This window comes from Pelophylax lessonae (assembly GCF_965119305.1).
Source record: "Pelophylax lessonae genome assembly, chromosome: 9".
Lineage (NCBI taxonomy): Eukaryota > Metazoa > Chordata > Amphibia > Anura > Ranidae > Pelophylax > Pelophylax lessonae.
This window is the reverse complement of record NC_138776.1, coordinates 99,267,922-99,295,418: the sequence shown is the minus strand read 5'-3', so window position 1 is coordinate 99,295,418 and position 27,497 is coordinate 99,267,922. Positions and strand designations below refer to the sequence as shown.

At 42.9% G+C, this 27,497-nt stretch overlaps 1 protein-coding gene across 1 annotated transcript; it reads left to right on the top strand.

Moving 5' to 3' along the window:
* Positions 1–8,219: 8,219 nt before the first annotated feature.
* On the top strand, positions 8,220–27,091 carry LOC309564551 (proton channel OTOP2-like). The gene is made up of 6 exons (XM_082269197.1): positions 8,220–8,615; positions 10,408–10,544; positions 10,838–10,896; positions 18,402–18,526; positions 20,730–21,685; positions 26,740–27,091. Exons 1-6 carry the CDS (start codon positions 8,237–8,239, stop codon positions 26,926–26,928), a joined length of 1,845 nt encoding a protein of 614 aa, XP_082125323.1. The 5' UTR covers positions 8,220–8,236; the 3' UTR covers positions 26,929–27,091.
* Positions 27,092–27,497: the final 406 nt, after the last annotated feature.

Sequence of the window (27,497 nt, the reverse complement as noted above, 5' to 3'; positions counted from 1 at the left end):
GGTTTTCCTTGCCCGCCCCCCAAGTGCTCCCTGTCCCCCCCCCAGTGCTCCCCTCCTGGTTTTCCCTGCCCGCCCCCCTAGTGCTCCCTGTCCCCCTAGTGCTCCCTGTCCCCCCCCCCAGTGCTCTCCACCCCCCCTGGTTTTCCCTGCCCGCCCCCCAAGTGCTCCCTGTCCCCCCCCAGTGCTCTCCACCCCCTGGTTTTCCTTGCCCGCCCCCCAAGTGCTCCCTGTCCCCCCAGTGCTCCCCCCCTGGTTTTCCCTGCCCGCCCCCCTAGTGCTCCCTGTCCCCCCAGTGCTCCCCCCTGGTTTTCCCTGCCCGCCCCCCTAGTGCTCCCTGTCCCCCCCCAGTGCTCTCCACCCCCCTGGTTTTCCCTGCCCGCCCCCCAAGTGCTCCCTGTCCCCCCCCCCAGTGCTCTCCACCCCCCTGATTTTCTCTGCCCGCCCTCAAGTGCTCCCTGTCCCCCCCAGTGCTCTCCACCCCCCTGATGCTCCCTGCCCCCCCCCCCCAAGTGCTCCCTGTCCCCCCCATTGCTCTCCACCCCCCTGGTTTTCCCTGTTCGCCCCCCAAGTGCTCCCTGTCCCCCCCAGTGCAATCCACCCCCTGCACCTTCCAACCCCCCTACAATGCTTTCCAAACCCTCTCTTAATTCTCTCCAGCCCCCCCCCCCACGTGCCCTTCAGCACCTCCAGTGCTCTCTGCTTCGTCTGTGCTCTCCGGCCCCCCTAGTGCTCTTCTATCTTCTATCATGTCCTCAGTCTCTGAGCATCTCCTGTATCATGTCTGTAGTCTCTGACCATCTACTGTATCATGTCCTCAGTCTCTGACCATCTCCTGTATCATGTCTGCAGTCTCTGACCATCTCTTGTATCATGTCCTCAGTCTCTGACCATCTCCTGTATCATGTCCGCAGTCTCTGACCATCTCCTGTATCATGTCTGCAGTCTCTGACCATCTACTGTATCATGTCTTCAGTCTCTGATCATCTACTGTATCATGTCCTCAGTCTCTGACCATCTCCTGTATAATGTCCTCAGTCTCTGACACTCTCCTGTATAATGTCCTCAGTCTCTGACCATCTCCTGTATCATGTCTGCAGTCTCTGACCATCTCCTGTATCATGTCTGCAGTCTCTGACCATCTCTTGTATCATGTCCTCAGTCTCTGACCATCTCCTGTATCATGTCCGCAGTCTCTGACCATCTCCTGTATCATGTCTGCAGTCTCTGATCATCTCCTGTATCATGTCTGTAGTCTCTGACCATCTACTGTATCATGTCTTCAGTCTCTGATCATCTACTGTATCATGTCCGCAGTCTCTGACCATCTCCTGTATCATGTCTGCAGTCTCTGATCATCTCCTGTATCATGTCTGTAGTCTCTGACCATCTACTGTATCATGTCTTCAGTCTCTGATCATCTACTGTATCATGTCCTCAGTCTCTGACCATCTCCTGTATCATGTCTGCAATCTCTGACCATCTCCTGTATCATGTCTGCAGTCTCTGAGCATCTCCTGTATCATGTCTGCAGTCTCTGGCCATCTTCTGTATTACGTCTGCTGTCTCTGACCATCTCCTGTATCACGTCTGCAGTCTCTGACCATCTACTGTATCATGTCATCAGTCTCTGACCATCTACTGTATCATGTCTGCAGTCTCTGAGCATCTCCTGTATCCTGTCTGCAGTCTCTGACGATCTACTGTATCATGTCTGCAGTCTCTGACCATCTACTGTATCATGTCTGCAGTCTCTGACCATCTCCTGTATCATGTCTGTAGTCTCTGACCATCTCCTGTATCATGTCTGTAGTCTCTGAATATCTCCTTTAGCAAGTCTCCAATTTCTTACTCAAACTTAAACACATTGCTAATATTAGCTATCTATCTATGCTGAAGGTAGGACTGTGCAGGGGAGGCAGAGAGTGAAAAAGGGGGAACTGTGATTAGAGAGACGGAGGGCAGACTGCAAGGGGCATTGTGATGGGGGGCTGTGAAATTTGTGCAAAAAATATTCTTGAAAACATTACATTTTTTTGTGGGTGTTTTTACATTTTAAAGTCGGGGGGGGGGGGGTTGCCAAATGCTCTAGGTACGCCACTGCACCCCACCCCAATCCCCACCCCAATCCCCACTGTATTTACCTCCGTAGGTGATAAACTGTCAGTGCCAACACAGCTGGTCCAGTGGTCCGGGCATTTGAAATCCCCCTCTTCTTTGCGCAGTGCTTTCGGCATACACCAGAGCAATTCAGGGACTTCAGAGGGTGTATGGTGCTAGTTTACCTTTTTTTTTTTTTTTTTTTTTTTTTTTAAAGATTTTCCTTTGCCATATGCACAGACTAAAGAAAAAGCCAATTACACTGCATAAATGTGCCACAAAGTTAAACCGAACACTGCTTGTTCGATACAGGTGAAATAAACATAACACATTCAACAATGTTAGTTCACCTTTGCATTTGTAGCGCTACCCCCGCAGGAGCCATGGGCAATTTGGTCTTATTTCCCCCCTTTAGTCCACACACAGCCAGATACTCTTCCTCTGGCTCAAAGATCAGTCTGAGGTTTCTTTTTGTTTTTTATTGGAACAGAAACTTGGATAGGGATGGGGAGCAGGGGATACCCCGAAACTGTAGAACTGTACAACTTGAGGAATGCTTGCTGGCTGCTCTGTGTAAAATGCAGGCTGTATTACACAACCTCTGGCTGCAATGTATACTCTTGGCTGTCTTGTACTTCTGTTCTGGCTGTACTGGACAAACTAATAGTAGTATTGCATGCTCCTGGCTGTTTTGCACAACTCTTGGCTGCACTGCACCTGCTTAGGAGACTGAACCCCACCACTCTTCATTCCTCCAACTCCAATCTGGCTCCACTCAGTCTCTGGACAAGGTTCTCTTTCATAAGCTTATCTGTGGCCTCAATGTCTTTACCTCACCTCCTCCTCTGCCTCTGCCTCTGTCTCCTGTAGGACTGGACCCAAGAACAACAAAAGAGGGGTTTCTTTTCATGTACCATTAGTATAGGGATGAAGGAAACCCATATACCCTCTCTATGTGGATAAATTATCCTGGACCCAGGAACTCTTCTCTCTGCTTCCAGGCCTCATACTACTTATGGGCTCTCCCTCTACCTTCTGGGCACACCTCCCCAGTGATTGGCTGGAGTGTCATAAATATTCAGGCTGCCTGTCCTGCTCTCCCTCCCACTATACTTCTAGAAGTCTCTAGAAGACAGGGGAAAGTAGCAGAACAGCAGCCTGTGAAACACTGAACAGCCCTAAGCAATCAATTCCTGCTCCACTGCTTACAGAGGAGCTGAACTAAATTTACCTAGCAGCCTATTTTTTTTCTGTAAAGGTGACCTAAAACTTTAATATTTCAACCAGTTTCAAAGTAACAACTCAAAATCTGTTGAGTGCTTCTAAACCTTGCTAAAAGCTTTCTAAAAATGACAGGATTCCCATTAATATCTGTGTTTAAGACAACCAATCTGGAGCTAAAGGTTGCTTTTAAAGGCTTCAAGAAATATATTTATATTTAAAATGCAGTGAATCGACATATTGTCTGTATGTGTGTCTATGTATGTATACAGAGTGTGTGGGTATGTGTGTGTGTATATATATATATATATATATATATATATATATATATTTATATATATATATATATACTGTATATATATAATGTGTAGCACCCTCCTAGGTGGGTGCTAGGCAATTGCATAGAGTGGCTCTTTCTGCTAATCAGGAGAGCCTGATCTGTCATTTTGGTCTGTCACATGTTCTCAGTTGTAATTAATTGGGTCTTAGGGAGTCTCCCCCACTGTATCCAATAAGGGAGCTTGTTGGACAGTGGAGGAAACTTAACCAATAGCACACCAGGGTTTATGACTGTCCCAGCAGGCGGGCATTGCTGCAATGCATCCTGGGATTGGGAATAAATCTGAAGGGGACATGTGACAGGGTGTCTTTTGGCGGGAGCAAAGTCCCAGGAGGAGAAGGACAGCTGTCTCTCCTCCTGCAGAGTGAGGAAGGTGGTCCAGGCAGTTGGCCTAGGGACCAGGAGTGGAGCTGGCCTGCAGAGGATCCAGTATGCTGACCAGTGGAGCTGTTGGGCTGAGGATTTTGGGAAAAACATTATCGTGAGTACTGAGGGACCTGCCCAAGGGTCTGCCTAAGAGAGGGGACCACTCTAGAGAAGTCAGGGGATCAAGGAGCCAGCTCACTCAGAGTGTTACAGTAAAGGGGGCGCCAAGTAGTTAAACCCTGAAGATAGAGATAAAAAGGGGGCCAGGAAGGGCCCTGAAGTTGTTCAGTAGTACAGTCTACCTCAGAGTACAGCTTGCCTCAGGATAGACTTTACCTCAGGAAAACTTTTCACAGTCAAGGGCAAAGTGAAGCAGCGGCCTAGCCGTGACTAGCTCAATTTCAGCGTTACTCAGCGTTAACCAGCATTTTCTTTTGTCCCAGTCTTTTGTGCATAGTTCTATTCAGTTGGAGTATCTCACTCATCCCTTCTTCTATCCAAGTTCCAAATAAAACATAAAAACCAAAGATACTGGACTGAATCTTGTCTGAGGTAAAACACTTGGGAAAATGTCAGACTGTTCTATTGTTGCTAATGGTAACCCAGGGGAACCCACACACACAGCAGCTACACATTATATATATATATATATATATATATATATATATATATATATACACAGTATACTGTATATATTTATACACACACACACACTGTGTGTGTGTATGTGTGTGTGTGTATATATAATTGGTTTTATAACCAGTACTTGGAGGAGGTAATCATTTTCTGAAAACCCCTCCTCCTAGATATATGTCTAGATTCTCAATCAGATCACTGCAGTTGTGCAAACTAAAGCCTAGAAGTTCATCGGACATATTCAGAGTGGTAGAATAAAGTACACGGATCAGGAATCAGTGCAATAAGGTAAGACAGCAATCAAAACCGATTTGTGTAAATGTATATTTATGAATGAATATCTTACAGTCCATCCTCCTTTGACGGTGTACAACCCAAAGGTAAAATTATATTTTTTATATAATCCTGAATTATGAATTTGATGATGCAATTAACAGTTAAAAACCAAAATTTATCTGAACAAAATTGTATATATTTTCTAAATCACATGATTGGTACACCAGCTAAGTATTTCATGTCTAAACTGATTTAACCACTTCAGCTCAGGAAGGTTTTACCCCCTAAATGACCAGTCCATTTTTTGCGATTCCGCACTGCATTACTTTTTAACGGAAAATTGCGTGGCTGTGCAATGCTATATCCAAATACAATTGATGTCCTTTTTTTCCCACAAATAGAGCTTTCTTTTGGTGGTATTTGATCATCTCTGCGGTTTTTAGATTTTGCGCTATAAACAAAAAAAGAGCAACCATTTTGAAAAAAACACAATATTTTTCACTTTGTGCTATAAAACATTCCCAATAAAAAAATTTTAAAAATCTATTTTTTTATCAGTTTAGGCCAATTTGTATTCTGCTACATATTTCTGGTAAAAAAAAATCCCAAAAAGTGCATTTTGATTGGTTTGCGCAAAAGTTATAGCGTTTACACACACGGAATAGATTTTTTTACTTTTTATTTTTTTGTTTTTGTTTTTATTAGTAATGGAGGCGATCAGCAATTTTTAGTGGGACTGCAACATTGTGGCGGACAGATCGGACCCCTAACTGACATTTTTGACACTTTTTTGGGGACCAGTGACATCAATACAGTAATCAGTGCTAAATAATATGCACTGTTACTGTACAAATGACACTGGCAGGGAAGGGGCTACCGCTGGGGGTGATCAAAGGGGTTAATGTATGCCTAACTGTGCTTACTCACTGGGGAGGGGGGGGGTTCTGTGACAGGCACAGAGAGATCGGGGTTCTAGCTTAGCTGAAACTCCTGATCTCTCTCTGCCTGTGTGACAGAAGACTTGCCTGCTTTGTTTACATAAGCAGGTGGGTCTTCTGTCAGTTTCACTGATGATTGCGGGAGGTCAGCGACGATCGCCACCGCTCCTCCTGTGGCCTGCCTCCCGCTGTGTCTAAACACAGGGGGAGCGCAGCTTTGGCGGCACATGCGTGCCGCCGAGACCGCGTGCACAAAATCACGTAGATCTACATGATTTTGCGCAGCCGAGCCGCCCTGCCGCAGTATATCTGTGTGGGGTGGTCGGCAAATGGTTAAACATAAATCAACAACTGTATGAACAAAAAATAATGTTTAGTGTATGAGATCCAATAATCAGCAAGAGTCAGCAAAATTAGCTAATATGAATAGACACCATATAGGGAACAGTCACTATAGTAATTTGGATACACAGCAAAAGATACCTGGATAAGGTTAGAGACAAGTGTGCACAAATAGCCAATTTAACAATAAAATTAGGAACCATAGAATTGAAAAAGAAAGTCACTTTTTTATTTTGGAGCTCCTGATGTTTGAAGTCATCCATGTTTGAAGCATACACAATCTACACATATAAAAGTGAACTACTCACATATGGTCAAAAAATCAAGTTGTTAACATTATTGTAACATTTCTGTATGGATGGAAAACCTTTTTTCTTTTTTTTAACAAATCCATATAGTTATGAGTTTTTACATCCATTTATGTAAATGTTATACTGCCCCCTAGGGGACTGCAGAGAATTACACTTTCTGGATTCCCCTGGGTTACCCGTAGCAACTGATAGCAGATAAACAGCAATCAAATTTCTTGGCTCGGTCAATAATCAATCCAGGGGATGTTGTTTTTGTGGTTTTAAGGAGAACTTGGATAGGAGAAGGGATGAGTGGGATACTCCAACTATTAACTATTCACAGTCTGAGGGACAGCTTACTGTACAATGCGGCAAGGCCGCTGCTTCACTTTGCCGCTAAGTGAAGATACTTTAAATGCTCCTGTGTAAATATTCTCTTCTGGGTTCTTTAACTGGCACTCCCTTTTCTATCAATGCCTGTGTGCTGACACCCGTCCGCTGACCCTAGCTTCTGGCAGACTCCTGGGCAAGTTCCTCTGTACTCTAGGATACTGTTTTTCCAGAGTCACCGTTGCCTCCAAACTCCACTTGTCAGCACCCACTGGACCTCTGGGTTCAGCCACACTCTCCGGTTCACCAGACCGACTGCCTGTGACCACCATCCACAACTTCAGAGCAGGAGACAGCCATTGCCTTCCCTCTAGGACTTGGTTTCCCACCCAAAGACCCCCTGCCACATGTGCCCTTGGCTTTTATAGCCCATCCCTGGATGCACCACTGTCTGTACCAACCCGCTGAGACAGCTACAAAAGCCTGCGTGTCACTGGCTAGGTTTCCTCCACTGTCCAAAAGCCCCCCCTTATTGGACACAGTGGGGACACTCCCTCCACCCAGCTGAATCACACATGGACACATGCAACATGCTTTACTAGAAATCCTGCTCCCTGATAAGCAAATAGAGCAACAATGGTTTTCCTGCTGCCTTCCTGTTAAGCAGAAATGCCAAAACTATATCTACTATCTAGCACCTGACTAGGAGGGTCCTACATATACTTTTAACAATTTTTCAATTAACCAACTTGTATTCACATTTTAATGCCTTTTAAAGTCCAGCTAAAGCCAAACCTCTTTTTGTTGGATAGAGTGGTTAGGGTGTTAGAACAACCCTGGGTTTTTATTACTAAAATTACTGGAACAGGAATACAAGGGAAATCTTCCCAGGGGGACGATTGTTCCATGACACTTATCTAACAGGGCTTTTCCTCAATTTGGAAAGTTTTCATCTTGCTTCATGTTGTATGTACATGATGGTGAGGACAGGAGGTGAAAGGAAATCTACCCAATAGCGTATCCAATGGCATACGGAAGGCAACACATACTTGATGTATATAGCCATTCCCTACTCTTTCCAAAATGTAAAAACAAAAAAGTTTTGGCTTTAAATATAGTTTACCATCATTATTCCTTTTTTTGCACTGAATCAATCCTGCATGCTAAAAGCCAGGGAACTTATTGTGTCTTGTGTGGGAACCTAATTCTAGATTCCTGTATGGTCAGCTCTGTTTTTACCAATTATTCTTCTATGCTAAACCAAAATTGCATCTGTTAAATTTAGATTGCGAAGCAACATATTATATTAAAAATGTATCTTCACAAAGTAATTCTTTAAACCAATACCAGGACATGCATTTCATATTTTTTTCCCCTGTAGGATAACATTTGATGCTCCAATGAATTCCCACGAAGGCAAAACTTTCCAAGTTCCTGATATCTCCACTAGGAGTGGTAACTGCTCTTTGAATTGTTCTGATTTCAGTCTTAGTAACAGCAGCATAGAGAATGAGAAGAAGACCTGGCCCAGCTCTAACAATCCTAGAACCACCATTCTACTCTCGTTGCTCTACTTGGCACTCCTAACTTTCTTCGGCAGTGCAGTTCTGTTGGCAGAGATGCATCGCCACAGCCAACAAACCCACAATGTGCATGGCTTTCTCACCATACTGATGCTAACCTCTTCAACTTGGATGCTTTGGTTCGGTTGGACATCTGCTAAAAATAAAAAAATAAAGATGTACCAAGATCAACAGGCTGGAGCCAACTGGTTAAAGGGTATGTGTTCCCTTGCATGCTTTTTATGGGTGAAAAAATACTATAATACTACTTGGGGGCGGCTTTAGAGAGAAGTAATTTGCAAGCCGCGATGAAGTAATGCTGCAGGGGGCGGCTTCAAAGTCGGGGCGACTTTGAGTCGCCCCAGTGTGAGCTGGCTCTAAAAGTCACTTGAGTCTGTTTTGTAGTTTATTATTATTATTATTATTATTATTATTATTATACAAAATCCATTTAGCACCAGCAGTTTGTGCAATGCTTTACAAACTAAAGGGAGATAGCGTAGTTACCTTAAATTTCACGACGAGGGTAAGTAAAGCCTAGTACACACGCAACGATTATCGGCCGACCGATCGTCCGTCTTTTGTCCAGAGTGGTATTTTGTTGGTTGGCATGTGCCTAGACTGCATACTAATTTTCTCGCCCGACAAAATTCTACTTCAGAAGTGATGTCATGTGTTGGTTTGCTTTCTTTGTGTTCTTTCTTCTCTGAGCATGCCCAGTCTTGCTCATTAGATTTTTCCCTGTCGAAATCTGTACTGACTGCACGAAAATCGGCCGTGTTTTGACGGCAGACAAAAATTTTATAGCCTGCACACCAGATTTTTTTCGGCCGAGAAGTCGGAGTCGGTTGTTGGAAGCATCATACTAACAAGCCAGAAATCGGCAGATAGGTCGTCGGACGAAAATTCCCTGCCGATTTTCGACGCGTGTGTACGAGGCTTTAGACTCTGCTTCTCAAAGCTTACAATTTAAAAGAGAAGGATGAATGATACAAAAGATAATACATGTGATGGATGAGCAGATGGAGAATGGAAGACTCCAGTTGTTAGGTAAAGACAGAATAGGCTTCTCAGAAGGAATCAGTTTTTTCAGTGACTTCCTAAATGTGCTGCAAAAACAAAGAACAGGGAGCACACCAGCTCAGCTCCCTCTGTTTTTTGTTTTTACAGTATCTCTTCTGGGTTTCCCCAGTCCGTTTGGGGGCAGCACAGCCGGTGCTAAGATTGGATTAGCTAAATACTCTTGATTGACCTTTTGCCAGTACACTTTTCTTGAGCGCAGGAGATTGGTCTCTTCTTTTGATTGCTTAAAGGTGGACAGAGGAGAAGAGAGCCAAACAGATTAGTAGAGTAGAGAGTTCCGGAGAAAAAGACGACAGCCTCTGTAGAAGTCCTGAGAAGAGATGACAAGGGTGCTAGAGAGCAGGAGATTTTGAGAAAAGTGAGGAGGATTGTTTATGGTCAAAGGTAACAGAAAATTTCAAAGGTAAGTAAGGGGAAATTCCCTCTAAATTGTCTTTGTAACAGGTGCCACTACTCTTGCTTTGGTGCTAACCATCAGCTTTTGAATTTCCCATTATTTTTGGTTTCAGTGACAGTAGTCACCTGGGAACACAGACCGCAATAAAAACTATATGTTTTCTAGAATACATTTTTAAAAAGCTGTTCCATCTAAGAACAGTGCTGGTACTAGCAGCATTTGATGATGCCTTTAAAATCTGGCAGTCGTTGTCTGATTGGCCTATTCATGGAAGGACTCTACAAACATTTCATTGTTGCCTTCTTTCTATTATATATAGCAGTGATGGCGAACCTTGGCACTCCAGATGTTTTGGAACTATATATCCCATGATGCTCATGCACTCTGCAGTGTAGTTTAGCATCATGGGAACTGTAGTTCCAAAACATCTGGGGTGCCAAGGTTAGCCATCACTGATATATAGCAATAGTATTTGAGCAAGTCTACTTCTTGCTGTAGTCAGTGACTGAGTCTGTTTTCCATGCTGCAGGTGGACTGTGCCTCTTTGCTTTGGCCACACTGGTGTTGGACTGTTTAACACTTGGATATTACCATGAGCTGCATCAGTGCACATCCATAGTGGTGACTTCATTTCCCATTGTTCAGGCCATATTCACAGTCATACAGGTGGGTAAACTGAGCAAAGCAATGTATTTCTTGCTTATACTTTATAATCATACTAGCAAATTATTATTATACAGGATTTATACAGCGACAACAGTTTGTGCAGTGCTTTACAAAATAATGGCAGACAGTACAGTTACAATACAATTCAATACAGGAGGAATCAGAGGGTGCTGCTTGTTAGAGCTTACAATCTAAAATAGAGTTTAACTTCAGTCTAAAATACAATATGTACAATATATTATATCCTGAAAAGTGTACACTGTTTTCATCAGGTTTTTTTTTTTCTCTTTCAGGTCTCTCTGCTTTCATTTTATGCCAAAGTATGTATTCAGGAAAAACAATCACTGAACAGGTAAAGGTTGGAGCCAAATATACTTCTCCTCAGTTCATGTGTGTGCGCAGTCTATGGCGACTTTAAAGTGCAACTGCAGCCCAAACGTTTTTTTTAAGTATAGAGTGGATAGGGATTAGAACACCTGTCCAGTTTTTATTGCTGTCTGTGCCCCCTTAGGGAGAGTCACCCTCTCTATTTGTCCTGTATACCATTAATATTGGAAATTAAAGTAAAAGAAAATCCCACATTTTAAGTTGTCATCAGAACAAGAATAGAAATCTTGCAATAAGACACTAATTTTGGTGACCATGGTGATAAAAAGGGATTTTCTCACTTCTTGTTATGGCTATGGAACAGGAAGCAAAGGAAAATCTCCCTATATGGCAAAAAAACATTGCAGGGGTTAAAACCCTCCCTTAACCCAGGAAAAAAAAAAAAAAAGATTTTCGGCTTTAATTCTACTTTAACCACTTCCATACAGAGCAGTTTGACACCCTTCCTGCCCAGACCAATTTTCAGCTTTCAGCACTCTCACACTTTGAATGACAATTGCTCAGTCATGCTACACTATAACCAAACAAATTTTTTATCATTTTTTTCACACAAATAGAGCTTTCTTTTGGTGGTATTTGATCACAACTGGGGTTTTTTTTTTTCGTGATATATGCAAAAAAAGAGCAAAAATTTTGAAAAAAAAACACTTTTTTTTAGTTTCAATTATAAAATTTTGCAAAAAATTAATTTTTCTTCATACATTGGGGGCAAAATGTATACTGCTACATGTCTCTGGTAAAATTAACCCAAATTAGTGTATATTATTTAGTCTGTGTGAAAGTTATTGAGTCTAGAAGCTATGGTACCAATTACTGAAAATTGATCACACCAGAAGTACTGACTGCCTATCTCCTTTCTTGAGGCCCTGAAATGTCAGGACAGTACAAATACCGCCCAAATGGCCCCTTTTTGTAAAGTAGACAGTCCAAGGTATTTAGTAAGAGGCATGGTGGGTATTTTGAAGTTGTAATTTTTTCCCACAATTCTTGGGAAAATGAAGAAAAAAAAATTTTTTTCTTTTTTTTCCCACAAAGTTGTCAATTTATAAGCTATTTCTAACACATAGCATGTACACAGCAAAAATTACACCCAAAAATACATTCTGCTACTCCTTCCGAGTATGGCGATACCACATGTGTGAGACTTTTACACAGCCTGATCACAAAAAGATACTCCACGTCCAAGAAGCACCTTCAGGCGTTCTAGGAGCATAAATACACATAAAACTTTCTTACTACCTATCACACTTTTCAAGGCCCTAGAGCACCAATACAATGGAAAAGTCCACAAAATGACCCCATTTTGGAAAGAAAACACTCCAACGTATATTCTATGAGGCATTATGGGTCCTTTGAACGTGTCATTTTTTTCCACAGGTTTTTGGAAAATGTGGGAAAAAAATGAAAACTTTTTTTTTTTACACAAAGTTGTCAATTTATAGGATATTCCTAACACATAGCATGTACACAGCAAAAATGACACCCCAAAATTCATTCTGCCACTTCTCCTGAGTATGGCAATACCACATGTGTGAGACTTTTTCACAGCCTAGCCATATAGAGGGGCCTAACATCCAAGGAGCATCATCATGCATCCTAGCCACTTGCCTAGGCCTATTTTTGACATTTGGTATTTACAAGCTAAAATCAGTTGTTTTGCTAGAAAACTGCTTAGAACCCCCAAACATTATATATTTTTTTTTAGCAGTGACCCTAGAGATTAAAATGGAGATTATTGCAATATTTTTTATCACACCGTATTTGCGCAGCGGTCTTCCAAACGCAATTTTTTTGGAAAAAATTCACTTTTTTTAATTAAAAAATAAGAAACCAGTAAAGTTAGCCCAATTTTTTTCCATAATGTGAAAGATAATGTTACGCCGAGTAAATAGATACCCAACATGTCATGTTTCAAAATTGCGCACGCTCACGGAATGGCGACAAACTTTGGTACTTAAAAATCCCCATAGGCGACAATTTAAAAATTTCTACAGGTTGCCATCCTTGAGTTACAGAGGAGGTCTAGGGCTCAAATTATTTCCCTTGCTCTAACGATCACGGTGATACCTCACATGTGTGGTTTGAACACCGTTTACATATGTGGGCGGGGTTTCCGTATGCGTCGCTTCTGCGCGCGAGCTAACGGGGACAGGGTGCTTTAATTTTTTTTTTTTTTTTTTTTTACTATTTATTTTATTTATTATTTTTTATTTTTACACCGTTTAACAAAAAAAAAAAAAAGGATCATTTTTATTTCTATTACAAGAAATGTAAACATTACTTGTAATAGAAAAAGGCACGACAGGACCTCTTTTTTGTGAGATCTGGGGTCAAAAAGTCCTCAGATCTCACAAGTACACTAAAAGATAGAAAGAAAAAAAAAAAAAAAAAAAAAAATTATTATATAAAATGAAAAAAAAAAAAAGGACCTTTAAACCGGTTGCTAGGCAACAACATTTTCCGTAGCCCCGGTCCTCCAAGACCATAGAGTCAAGTGAGGGCAAGCTTGCCCTCACTCGACATCCTGTCTGTGAGGATCCGGGACCGGATCGTTTTCCCCGCTGCCGGCGGGTCCGGTAAGCGGGGAAAAGGACCGGACGCGGCGGGAGGGGGGGGGGGGGCACCTCTTCCGCCATCCCAGAAGGGTGATCCCAGGGCGAATCCGCCGCTGGGACCACCCTTATCGGAAAGCCAACCGTCCACCGTTTAAAAAAATACCAGGGTTATGGCAGCTATCTGCTGCCATAACACCGGTATTTAGGTTTAAACGGAGGACGTATATAAACCTTTTTGGACTTAGACATGGTGGCTGTATGAAGGGCGACAGGTACTCGGGTACTTTGCTGGGCAGGTGACAGGTACTCTGGTACTGATGAGCAGGTGGCAGGTACTCGGGTACTCCGATAGGCAGGTGACAGGTACTCGGGTACTCTGATGGGCAGGTGACAGGCAGGTGATAGGTACTGATGAGTAGTACTGATACTGATAGGTGATACTGATACGTGATAGGTACTGATGAGTACTGATGAGTAGTGATGGGTACTGATGAGCAGGCGGCAAGTACTCGGGTACTTCAGGCGTCAGGTACTCTGATGAGCAGGTGGAAGGTACTCGGGTACTCTGATGGGTAGGTGACAGGTACTCAGGTACTCTGATGACGGGTACTCCGTTGACAGGTACTCAAAGTACCCGAGTATCCGTCATCAGAGTACCCGAGTACCTGTCATCAGAGTACCCGAGTACCCGTCATCAGAGTACCCGAGTACCCGTCATCAGAGTACCCGAGTACCCGTCATCAGAGTACCCGAGTACCTGTCATCAGAGTACCCGAGTACCTGTCATCAGAGTACCCAAGTACCTGTCATCAGAATACCCGAGTACCCGTCATCAGAGTACCCGAGTACCTGTCATCAGAGTACCCGAGTACCTGTCATCAGAGTACCCAAGTACCTGTCATCAGAATACCCGAGTACCCGTCATCAGAGTACCCGAGTACCCGTCATCAGAGTACACGAGTACCCGTCATCAGAGTACCCGAGTACCCGTCATCAGAGTACCCGAGTACCTGTCATCAGAGTACCCGAGTACCTGTCATCAGAGTACCTGATGGGCTGGTGACAGGTACTCGGGTACTTTGATGGGCTAGTGACAGGTGCTCTTTATTGGGGGGGGGGGGGGGCAATCAGTGTGTTTAGGGTGCACTGTATTTGGTAACTAGCTGTTACCACACTCTCTTCCTCACACAGGATCAGTATGTGAGGAGGAGAACACGGTGACAGCTAGTTACCGTGTTCTCTGTTGACATTTGTGACCGGCTGTGATTGGACACAGTCGGTCACGTGGTAAAGAGCCAATTTAATTGGCTCTTTACCTAGATCGGGGATCGACTCTGTCCGAGGGACGAGCCTCGTCCCCGATCGCTGCTCTGCGCGCCCCCGGGGGCGCGCATTGCAGAGAGAACGAGCGGCTCGTGCTGGAGCCGCTCATGTGATCGGCTGTGATTGACACAGCCGATCACGTGGTAAACAGCCAATTTCTATTGGCTGTTTACCTTGATCAGGGATGGGCTATGTCCGAGGGACGAGCCTCACCCCCGATCGCCGCGCTGCGCGCCCCCGGGGGCGCGCAGTAGCAGCTAGAGCGGGCGGACGTCATATGACGCCCGCCCGGATCCGTACAACCACCATGCCGACGTCATATTACTATGACTCGGTATGGAAGTGGTTAAAAGAATCCACAGTCGTTTTAAGTATAGGTGTGGATGAGACTGGCTACATATACTGTATATAGAGTAAATATCCCAGAACATGTTGGTACTGTATGTGTGAAAACCCTAGCTCCTGCATGTTTTTTGTAGGTAAGTACACATTTGCTGGAAATTGTAAAAAAAACTACTTATCTGCTTGTGGGCAGGTGGTGGGCTGCGGTATATCTGCCGACCCGAAGGTGGAGCTGTGCCTTTCCTTCCAACCAATAGGAGACCATAGAAAGAAAATTTACTGAGCTAATATGAAAGGAAAAGAAGGCTGCTAACACCACAAGTGACAAAAATTGCATAAAACCAAAAATACATAAGTACAGAGCTAAAAAATACATAAAGTGACATATATATGAACATATATCACACAAAACCATCATATTAAATAGGTGAGAACTATAAAGTTCATAGAAGAGGCAGTCCACATAATGCCAACAGAAAAGTGTACATATAAAATCCAAATTCGCAAGAGTGCTTGGAATGAAGAAACACAGATGCCAATAGCCACCAGCGTGACAATCCCACCACCACGGATAGTGATATTGCGCTTACCAGAAGCTGTGGATCCAAGTATGATACAGCAAATTAAGTCACTCAAGTAGAGATGATTAACATCAGCTAAGGAAGCCCCAATCACTCAGGACTCAGAGTCTTCAGTGTGGATAAAAACAATATATCACTCAAATTCTGGTAAGAATAGACCTCTACTTAGATGGACCATATCTCCAGGTTCAAGCAAATATGCGGAAACAAGCCAAGTAGTTGCACATAGTGTAAAACCATTAAGAATACATTTTATTTAAATAATACAGAACACTTACAAAAAATTGCAGAAAACAGCGCTTTTGGTATGGAAACATGACATGGCTTTAGCCCTATGAGGATGTCATGTTTGACGAAACGCATCAGGATCCAGCTTCCGCCAAGGTCATTTCATACCAAAACTGCTGTTTTCTGCAAATTTTTGTAGTTCTGTATTTTTTAAATAAAATGTATTCTTAATGGCTTTACACTAATTTATTCTGGCCATTGGAATGCATTTACATGCAACCTCACCATTTTGACATGCGTTTAGGTGTGTCAAGCTTTTATTTCATTTTAAAAGCTCCTCTCCTGAATGCAGGTTTTGATGTTTTTATTTTTTTTTTTCACCCTATAAATGCTCCTTTTCTAATACGCCTGAAAAATGTGTGCATGGGCACATAGGCTAACATAGAGGTACTTTTGCAAACTGAAAAGAAATTGCAAACACCTGTATAAGTTGTATTTTTAAAGCTCAGTGTGCTTAATTTCTGGACAGGCGAATGTAAACAGACTTGTGTCCATTTACACCTGCTTACCCGAGTAGTCGAGTACATCCAGGTCTGGGGAAAAAAATGGAAAATGTGTCCTTTTCTGTTTTTCTAGACCTTAGTGTAACAGATCAGAGATAGGCTGATGTGAACAGATACTATCACGGGTCCGCCCGAGACACAAACAGAACAAGTACCAATGTAAAAAAACTGGCATCCATCCTGCTCAGCTGGCTCAACATAAAAGAGCCCTTGCTTATTTTCTACATTATAACAATGTTCAAATAACTCTGTATTTAATTTGTATTTTTCCCAGAATGCTTATATTCCCAGGCTACAAATAATAGCGGATTCCAAATAGCAGTGATGTCCCTGAGAACACATGGGAGATATGTGGATAAGAATGGTATACAGATTGCTTGCTTAAAATGTAATGCTCAAAGTTAAAGCGATTGTAAACCCTTACATATACCCAGTGAAATTACTCCCCCTGATACACAGTGATGAAACAAATCCTCCTACGTAAGTTGTACCTGCTTATATGCAGTCTTCTCTTCTCTACATCCATTCAAAGTCCAGAATGTGTAAAGCTTGCGTGAAAGATCAGAAAAAAGGGGGTGGAGAAGTTACACTCTGCAGAGCTCAGTCAGGAGAGCTCTGAAAGCTGATTGGAAGACTCTGCTTCTGCCCCCCCCCCCCCCTTTCACACAGCTCACAGGAACAGAGCTGAGGCTGTCAATAAGCTGGAGATCCCTCCCCTGTCACCATTTTGTCTCTTGGTGTCAGGAAAACTTGTCAGAATTGATTCATGCTGATAGCAGAGGATTAAAGCAGCAGACAGAAATAACACCCAGTGCTCTAGATTGAGACAAGTACATATGCTTTGTTCATATTTCATATCTGAGGGTTACAACCACTTTAAGAATGCATGCATTATAAAGGTACAGTGCAGCCAACACTTTCGTTTTACATGCAGATATAGTATAGTTGTAGTTTTACAATCTACCCCTCTCCTTATCCTAGAACCCCTGCATGTGATGAAGGTGAGCTATTCCTGAATACACCTATAGAAGAGTCCTTGTTGTTTCTCCCATACAGACAGCAGGAAAAAGAGGGCGATGTTATTTTAAAGCACCACCTTGAGAAAGTGTCCTTCCAGTGATCCTTTGACGGGCTCTCTGGAATCTGGTTGTAATGAATTAGTACAGTACTCAGAATACCATAAACAAATCAATCTTTCTGACTTTAGCATAGTTGCTGTTTTTGCTGGATATTAATATTACCGTATTTTTCCGTGTATAAGACGCCCCCATGTATAAGACGCCCCCCATTTTTTCAACCCAAACTTCAGAAATCAATATTTTAAACATAAGGAGTTGTTCTTCCTGTTTTCTCCACTGTCTGATCATGCACTCAGTGGGCGGAGGTCCAAACTGTCTCTCTGCAGTCCTATTGCCATTGCCTTTTGCATAGCGAATTACATTTACCGTAGTTTGAATTTAGCAGTGTAAGACAATCCCTTACCAGTACTCATTTTTTTATTCTCTGACATCTGGGCTCCGTTCTCGCTTCTCTCTCTCTCGCATCTGCGCACTCCAACCTCCAATGGTATCGCATCTGCAGTCTCCGCCTATACAGCATTATCTGACGTCCACAGCTTGCAATTGGAGGAAGCCTCTGACAATATGGCCAGCTACGCACCCGCACACTGCTTATTGACCGTGTATAAGACGCCCCTCGATTTTCAGCATAAAAAATTGAGCAAAAAGTAGCATCTTATACACGGAAAAATACGGTATTATACTGATTTGTTTCACTTTCACTTCATTTGTTGCCTGCAAATGTGACATCACATATGTGTGGATTTTAAGTTTACTATTCAGTTTTAAGTAAATGCCCTATGTTTTGTCTTGATTACAGGTTCGGTCTGATGCATACACTTGCCACAAATATATTAATGTGGATGAGCGTTGTCCTTGATGAGTCCATGAAACAGCTGGAAGAAATTTACGACATTCAAAAAAAGAAAATGAGTCTCATTGAAAGTAAGATGGAGGAAGAGTATGGTAGCAAAGGTTGTGAAAACTTTGTGATGTGATTTTTATAGAATGCAGAGTTGTCTGTCCTTGCTGCACTGGCAGTATTTCCTGGCTCCTTATGAGTTATTTTACCGGTGGGTGAATTTTGGAATCCAGTGCTTTATAAACATTAGAATGAAGAACATCAGCTGTACCCTCTAATGAATAAATATTACAAAAATCATGAATAAAATATGGCATAAGGGTATACGGTTGACCAAATGATAGTACCTAAAGAGGAGCTCCAGTAATTTTTGTGTTTATTAAAAGTCAGCAGCTATAAGCACTGTAGCTGCTGACTTTTAATAAACAGACACTCACCTGTCCCAGGATCAAGCGATGGGTTTATCTGAGCTGTTCCTTCCCTCGATTGTCTGTCCTCGGTGCCAGCATCTCAACTATGGGCGCCTTCACAGCCAGGTGCCTACTGCGTACTGTGAATGGTCCCATAGTCTTCCAGGACCTGTGACTTGTCCTAGAAGACTGCTGGAAGGGAGGGGGAGAGGGGAACTTCCACTAGGTTTACCTAGCCTAGGCGGTCCGAGCAAAAGTGGGAGCAGGTACCTGTCAAAACCAGGTGCTCGTCCCCCAAAAAAAAGTGCCATTTGGTAAAGAGGAGAGGGGAGGAGGCCTTAACATTGAACTTCCTTTCCCTTTTGGGTGGAGCTCCGCTTTTAATGTACAAAAACACACTGATATCATTCTAGTCTTCTTCACCATTTTGTTTTATTTTTTATTACACAAAGCCTTACTAAATACATCCTGTTTTGTGAGGCTTAGTGGGATAGGTATTGTATGAGTGGAGTAAGAGGCCAGGGATCCCAGGAAGAAGCAGCGTAACGCGTAGGATAGCCAACCGGAAGTGACGTATCGGCAACTATTTGTTTGTTATGCTATGAGAAAGATGGAAGCAATGTGAGTGTTATTCTTATTTTAATTTAATAAAGTACTGGCTATACTTCACTATATTGGCCCATTTATTTTTGGAGACATAAAGGTCCACAGATATCTCCTGGTATATCGTTGTATAAAAAGGGAGGAAATCGAATACTAATAGTGGTACCTACACGCCATAAAGGAGGAAAGAGCATTACTCTGAGGCATATAACACAAGGTCTATTTAAAAGAGAATTGAGGTGAGCGCTTAGGACACCTAGTGGTCACTGCACAGAAGAGCACCTGCATGCGTTTTTTGGAAAAGAAGATTTGTCTGATCACCATTTATTTATTTATTTATTTGAAGGACACTTCAGCACTTTATAATTTATATCACCCAACCAGCTATTTTAGATTCAAGAGCACTATTATTTTTACTCTTAATTTATTAGATGTTCACTTATTTAGATAGTATTAATATTTTGGCACTTTAATCTTATCACGTGATTATATATGTATTATTGATTTTATTAAGCACTATATTTATTCAGCATTTGAAACCACCTGTAAGAATTATTTGTGTATTGGATAATTTATATTTGATATAAGTTTATTTGATTTATTATGCTGTGATGCACATATGGATATGAGTGAATATTATATTGAGAAGCACTAAGGCACTTTTTCACAGTATAGCTAATATGTTTTAAATAACTTTGCATCATGCACCTTTAAAGCGCGGTACTCCCCCCAACTAAAAGTATCTGTATTGTGTAGGTTACCAATAATAGTACCTGCAGCATTAAAGGAGACAATTAGGTATAAAAGAGTGACAGCGCGAGAATTTCACCAACCCCCTTACAAGATTTGAACCATGTGTGGGCAGTCTGAATGTACCAAGTTGATTGATTGATTGATCAACTTGGGTACAACCAGCCTGCTGGATTCACTTGCCATTATCACTAGTAGCTACTATATCCACTAGCATTAATCCCTGTCTTCTCTAGGCTGGGTACTGCCTGCCCTCGCCCACAGCAGACAATTGCTCAGCAGGAGGGATTCCCCTGTCAGCATTGTCTGTGTTGATAGGGGAACCTTATTGATTTCACGGGTTGCAGGAAAGAAATTTGCACCGTCTATGGCCAACCTTAGAGATGTCCATAGTCTGATGGGAATTTCACACATCCCTACAGAAGTCTCTTTCAGTGGTGAGGTCCAAGTAAACCAAATATAAGCAAGGTCTTAGACTAGTGTTGGTTACAATATGTTTAATTCACATTTGTTGGTTTTTCAGCTCCTGGATGGCACACAAACAGCTGTGTCTGCATCACAGACCTCTGCCATATCTTCTCTGAAGGAGCAGCTTACCTGCACCCATTCAATATTGAGTTCAGTCTCTTCTCCTCTACAATGCTGTACGTTATTTGGAGGAACACAGGAAAGACAGCCTGTATTCCAGCAGTTTCGGCTCATTCCAAGGGCACGCTTCACATCAATGGAGCTTTTGTAGGGTTGATCTTGGGAGCCTTCGCCATTTCAGCAACGTTTGGAGTCATGATTTCTTTTGGCGTTCTCGCCAAGTCCCCCACAACAGTTCCGGAAGCACTACGTATCTATTATCTATTTAACTCTGTACTCTTGTCTGCAATGTTCATGGCTTCTGTGATTGGGATAGTCACTTGTAGACTTCAGAGAGGGTTTCTATTTGATGATAAATCCAAGAGTGTGGTAAGAAGTCTCGACATTACTCTTCTTATGGGAAGCTCATGTGGTCCCTTACTGGTATCTGTGTTCTCCTTGGTGGCAATCTTCTTCCTACACATAGAAGGGAACCTCTACATTCTGGACCTCTGCTTTTCTCTATGTAAAACTATCCAGGTTCTTGGTCAGAATCTCTTTATTACAGAGGCACTTTACTCTGAGCCAGCACAAACTAAACCCACAATGTCAAATGATGATATGGTCTTATCTATGTCCCAGCATACAGACACTGAAAACACACAAAATGGAATAAGCAGCGTGTCCACAGTGTGTGGCAGCAAGTGGTCTTTTTCAGAGAATGATGCAAGCCCAAGAAGCTCTAAAACTCTGGTGCACTCAGACGCACCCAAGAATTTACAACCTAGAAACATTGTGACAGACACTTTTCATACCAGACAAATAGAAAAGAAGGGGAAGGAGTCCTTTTTCAGAACAAGAAGAGTGATTCTCCAAAACATCTCAATTCTTTTAATCTGTTACAATATATCAGTAAGTTGCATTTTATGCATAAAAACTTTGTGGTATATCAGATGTTAATAATGTAGCGCACAGACCGGATTGGTCTGGCAGTTTTATCCCAGGTTCTGATCCCTTAATGGAGCAAGCAGCCAGGCACGGGGTATTTTCAGCTTGATGCATAAAATCTCATTAGATTAAGATCCCTTCTGGATGTTGCCTTGGGTGTTTTTGCGACTTTAGGGGTGATACTTCAACTCCTTGGTGAGCTAGAATCATCCAGAACTTCTTAAGGCTCCTCCTAAGCCTTGGATGGTTTAACAGCACTTTCAAGCTGGGTCACTCTCAGCAGGCAAAAGGACCCTGCTTAGGGCTGTCACCTGTCCAAGATTCACCCGGACAGTACGGGTTTTGAATCATGTGTCCGGCTTTCAGCCCGCCTGAACCCCATACACATCATTAAGACCCAGCTGAAGAGTCCCATATCATGGGGAACTCTGTGACGGGGGCTCCCCCTCCCCTGCCTGCACTGCCTGGCACTCTCCCTGAGTCCCCGTAGCTGTGTAATTCAAGATGCAGAGTGGCTGTGTGCTGTAAGGAGGGAGAAGCATGCCAGTACCTGCTCAGTGCAGACCAGGGCTGCTGTTAGAAATTGCGGGGCCCCGTACAGACTACCTGGCAGGGCCCCCCCAAGAAAATATTAAAGATATATTTAGCTAAAATTACAACAAAATCACTATTATCAGACACAAATCTAACATAACTCGCATATTTCCTGCTAAATCTAAAAAAAAAAACGATGTTAAATAAAAAAGAAGATGAGAAAAATATACAGGCTGGGCAGTTGGAGCTCAGTGATCAGAGAGACAGAGAGAGAGAAACAAAGTTACAATTTACAAATAAACTCCTGAGCAGAGATAAGTGCTGGGAGGGGGACCCACACAAGGGAGGGGGATTAGTGAGGGACAACTGTCTCTTTCTCAACAGATAAAAGCTGATAGCAGGGAGAGGGACAGATCAGATTCAGGTGCTGGAGGAAGATTTCTATATTTGTTTTCCATCACTAATCCCCCTCTCTGTGTGGGCCCCCCCTGTGTGCTCTCGGCCCCCTACAAGAGGGCTGGTGGTCCCCCCTATCAGCGGCCCTGGTGCAGACATCCAGCCCCAGGCTCTTCTGCCTGCAAGCCGAGCATGTACCTGTCCGGACTGCAGGCAGCACAGAGCTTGGGCACAGAGCCTGAAACTGAGACACTAACCGCTGGGTATGTGCAGAGCCGAGGGCCCTTCCTTTCCTCCTCATATCTCTGTACTTTCCTGGAGTTGGACACTCACAGGCTCTCCAGTGCGGGACTTCTCATGCTGGTCTTTCCAGGGACATGGCTGCTGACCTCAGTTTAGTTCCCCCTGCAGTCCCATCCTCTGCCCTACTGACACCATCCACTGCCCTACTGACACTGTCCACTGCTCTGCTGATACCATCCACTGCCCTACAGACACCATCCACTGCCCTACTGACACTGTCCACTGCTCTGCTGACACCATCCACTGCCCTACAGACACCATCCACTGCCCTACTGACACTGTCCTCTGCCCTACCGACATGGTCCACTGTCCTACTGACACCATCCTCCGCCCTACTGACACCATAAACTGCCCTACTGACACCGTCCACTTCTCTACTGGCACCATCCACTTCTCTGCTGGCAGTGTCCACTGCTCTACTGACAACGTCCACTGCTTTGCTGACACCGTCCACTGCTCTACTGACTGACAGTGTCCACTTTTAAGGTAGGCTAGGTTTATATTTTAACGGCGACATTTAATTTATTAATCTAGTCATATTTTAGGGGTACAAGAATGCTTTTGTTTTTTTGTTTTTTAACCATGCCCCTTTAAATCCCCCCACTGTTAAAGCAATATGGCCACAGCCACTGTACACCGCAGCACGATATGCACCCCTCATTACTACTCTCCTTGAGTCACCTAAAGGTGTCCTAGGTCTTTTACAATCCTATGGTGTGCATTACAAAAAAATTGCTGTGCACAGCTAAAGTGTTCGAGTATGGCTTGAAGAAAAGGTGGCAACTCTAACCCTGCTATTCCTTGCTCTCACCCTTATATACTACTCTCAGCCCCTTGCTGGTCACTCTTCTGGATAAGGGATTGGCTGAGTCTGTATACAGGGCCAGCTTAGGCTCCGTTCACATGTAGGCGTTTTGGGGCGTTTTTGGGGAGTTCTTCTGCTCTAGGATCAGCTCTCAAAACGCCCAACAAGACAAATCCTATTCATTTCAATGGCCCCTGTTCACATCTGAGCGTTTTGACGCTGTAAGCAAAACGCCCAACGCTCAAAAAAGTACATGAGCTTCTTTTTGGGCAGATTACAGGCGTTTTCCATTGGTCTCTATTCAATCAAAAAATGCCTGCACAAAAAACGCCTGTAAATCGCGGTAAAAATCGCACGGAAACGCTACGCTCAGGTGTGAATGTAGTCTTAGGGCTCTTTCACACGGTCGCTCCGTGTGAAAGCTCCGCTGCGGGACTTTTTTTTTTTTTTTTTCACGGAGCGGATGACATTTGTGTCATCCGCTCCGTATGCCCGCATATCATCCCATCCGTTTGCGGATGATATGCCGACATAATGTAAGTCTATGGGGATTGCGGATGTCAGCGGATGACACCGCTGACATCCGATTTTCCTTCCTTTCCGTTTTTTGAATGGAGGAAAAATAGGGTTCTGTTCCATTCCAAAAAACGGAACAGAACTGAAAGGAGGAAAATCGGATGTCAGCGGATGGTATTCCACTGACATCCGCAATGCCATAGACTTACATTATGTCCGCAAATCATCCACAAAAAAATAGGATGATTTGCGGACAAGCGGAGCGCCCGTGTGAAAGAGCCCTTAGACTCTGCCCTCTCCTGCTCACTATATTACCAGAAAGTTCTGGAAAGACAGGGGGAGACAGGCAAGTCTCTACTTCTAACAGCAGAGGCAAAATGCTATTTGCCTCACTTCTAGCACCTAGACTAGGATGGTGCTACTAATGTACCTATTTATTTATTTGCAATTGTTATTATTTATTTGCAAATATAAAGCAGACTGGCTAGGTGCACTAGGTACCTGGCTAATTCTGTGTGACATGTTAAAGTTTTAATAAAATAAAAGAATATAAATAGAACATAATACTGCAATATCCTATTGGAACAGGAGGAGGCAGTAGTGGATCATTGGGTTGATTTACAACACTAACTTCACTGGCCTGCATTTTTTTTTTTTTTACCAAAAACCTAAAATTGACCAGAACTCAAAAAGTGAAGACATGCTATGTTATATATCTAGAAATTGTAACTGTGTCTATGCAGTACTCTGGAAAAAACTTTTGTCTTGAAATCTTCCTTAAAAAAATAACAGTGCCCGGGCACTCCTGTTCTCTCTAGATGTATATTTGCAGTTTTTAATGTGGCACTAAACCCAAAAGCAAACATTTAACATATTGCAGCTTTCTAATTATTAGATGCGATGGCTGCAATTGTATTCTTTTTTTTTAAGCTGTTTTCCTTTATTTTCACTTGTTGATCTAGCTAGTAAGTCTGTTGTTTTTCAACAAATCAAGCTTTTTCGCAGATGTAGCAGTTACAGGGATGAAATAAACTATTACTGGTGTTTACAATGATCAGCTTTTATTTATTTATCCAAAACCTTTGTCCCAAAAGGAAAAAAAAACTTGTTTCTGTAACTGCTTATAAAGTTTCACTTGGAGTTCAGCTTCAATTTGTTAGGGCATCTCACACACCCCTCCCCCCAGATTAACAATACTCCAAAGGTATCCAAAGCGGCAATATACTACATTTATGGTTTTGGGTTTAATACCACTTTAAGATCGTCCAAAGCACTCCTGTCTTTGACTGCTTGTCTTGTGAGATATGGAGTGAGATTTGATGTCACTACTGTGCTGCTCACTATCATCCTTGCTGGAGGCTAGACATCAGGAAGCAAAGCCTTGCCTCTATCAAGATAGCTACCCCCACATTGAGACTCATTGCCTGCAAATTAGGGGGACATCTCTCTGGTTTGGCCACAGAGCTTGTACAGGCACAAGGAGTGGAATATACAACCCTGCAGCTAACTCCATTACAGATAGGAACGACTAGGGGCAGTGAGCCCCTCCCCCTTCCCCCGCCATCATTTTATTGCACCCAGGAGGGACAGGTGCAGCATCTAGCCCCACTGCAGAAGGCCTGTCAAAGTCTATGTCAGGCTGTGGCTGGTTGGTACTAAACATTTTACTGGGTGGTACCCATGTTTGTTCAGGGACAAAGGTCCAGAATGCAGTTTTTGTCAATTTTTAGGGACTTTTAATGCCTTCTGAGGGTGATGGAAGCCATTTTAGCCATTCTAGACCTGTTATTGAGTCACAAAATAACCACTTGCTAGTGTGAATGCTCCCCCACTCCCCCAAAATAAATCCATACTCTCTTTATAATGAAAAAATATATATTTTTGGAAAGCAGATTTTACCTATGCAGCAAAACTGAGAGTTTCCATTTCTTCAAAATGTTATCAATGGAAAAGTTTAAGGGTTTATCAGTTTAGGAGAAACCACTCAACTTTTCCATCCAGTTTTCCATCCAGATGTTGCTATATGCTTCTACCCCATTCTCATTTTTCTATTATCCTGGAACATACCTTTGGGTGATGTAGGAACATATTCGTTGCTGTCTCACACAAAAACAAATTCCAAAAGTAGGAAGTTCATAAGCCCCAGCTAGATTCAAACTTGCCTTAGAAGTCCAAATGTGATTTGTGGTGGAGGGAGCTGAAAAGAGAACACAGACAGCAAGGTTTCAGGAACTACACTACTACTACCCTCCTACTGATCCTAATTGCACAAAACTTTTGTCACAGTAATGTGAGTGAATTTTCTGATTTTAGCAAAATGTCAGTGTTTACTGAATATGAGTAGTAGCTTGTCAAATGTCTTCAAATGCTTTGATTTGCACCTTTAAACTCTAATAGACTTTTGTACCTATGAAAGTAGCTATGTGACCCAAAGCCATAACTTATTGTTCTGTATCTCCTGCAGGTCTGGATCCTCTATGCTTATGGTACTCGTCCACACTTGGTCAGCCAGATTGAACAATCCTTCTATGGTTTCACTCTCTGGGTGATCGTAGTAAAGATCTCTCTTCCTCTGGGGATCTTCTATCGCATGCATTCCGTGGCCAGTTTATTCGAAGCATATTGTAACATATGTGACTCAGCTACCTACTGAACAATCTTTGTTTCTCCAACCTTCTCATTACTGCCACTGAGCACTTCCAATTAAGCAGAATGACATCCATCACATTTACAAGATGACTGATTTTAGTCTCACTTCCAAGGAAAAGCTCTTTGATACTGGACACTGGGTCCTTTCATGATGTATACAGGTCATCACTCTCCCATAACTATGGCACCTTTTTGACCTGAATTTTGTGCAGAGAGACCACTCGGATTTTTGCTTAGAGTAGGTTGAGGGGTGGGGGTGGGAGCTGGTGATCTAAACCTAAACTTGTCCTTTATATTCGTCAGAGGAAACATCAAAGAAAAACACACTATTAGGATGAATGGTGTTCAAATTGTACCTAAAATGTACCACATGAAAATTGCAGAGGTGAAAATAGCTTTAATATTTCAAATCAATTTAAAGAAGAATTCCAGATATGGATATTTTTACATAGTTACAATTTTTGACCAAAGCAACTACAGTATTTATACATTATACCTATGGGAACCCCCTGGAAGTTGGAAATCACTGTAGTAGGCCCTGCTACTCCAGTGATCAACACTAGCTTCCAGGTC

Coding starts and splice junctions, on each gene's coding strand:
- LOC309564551 (XM_082269197.1), top strand. CDS start 8,237: ATGAATTCCCACGAAGGCAAAACTTTCCAAGTTCCTGATATCTCCACT. Junction 18,527..20,729: donor GAAAATGAGTCTCATTGAAA/GTAAGATGGAGG, acceptor TTGGTTTTTCAG/CTCCTGGATGGCACACAAAC. Junction 21,686..26,739: donor TAATCTGTTACAATATATCA/GTAAGTTGCATT, acceptor TATCTCCTGCAG/GTCTGGATCCTCTATGCTTA.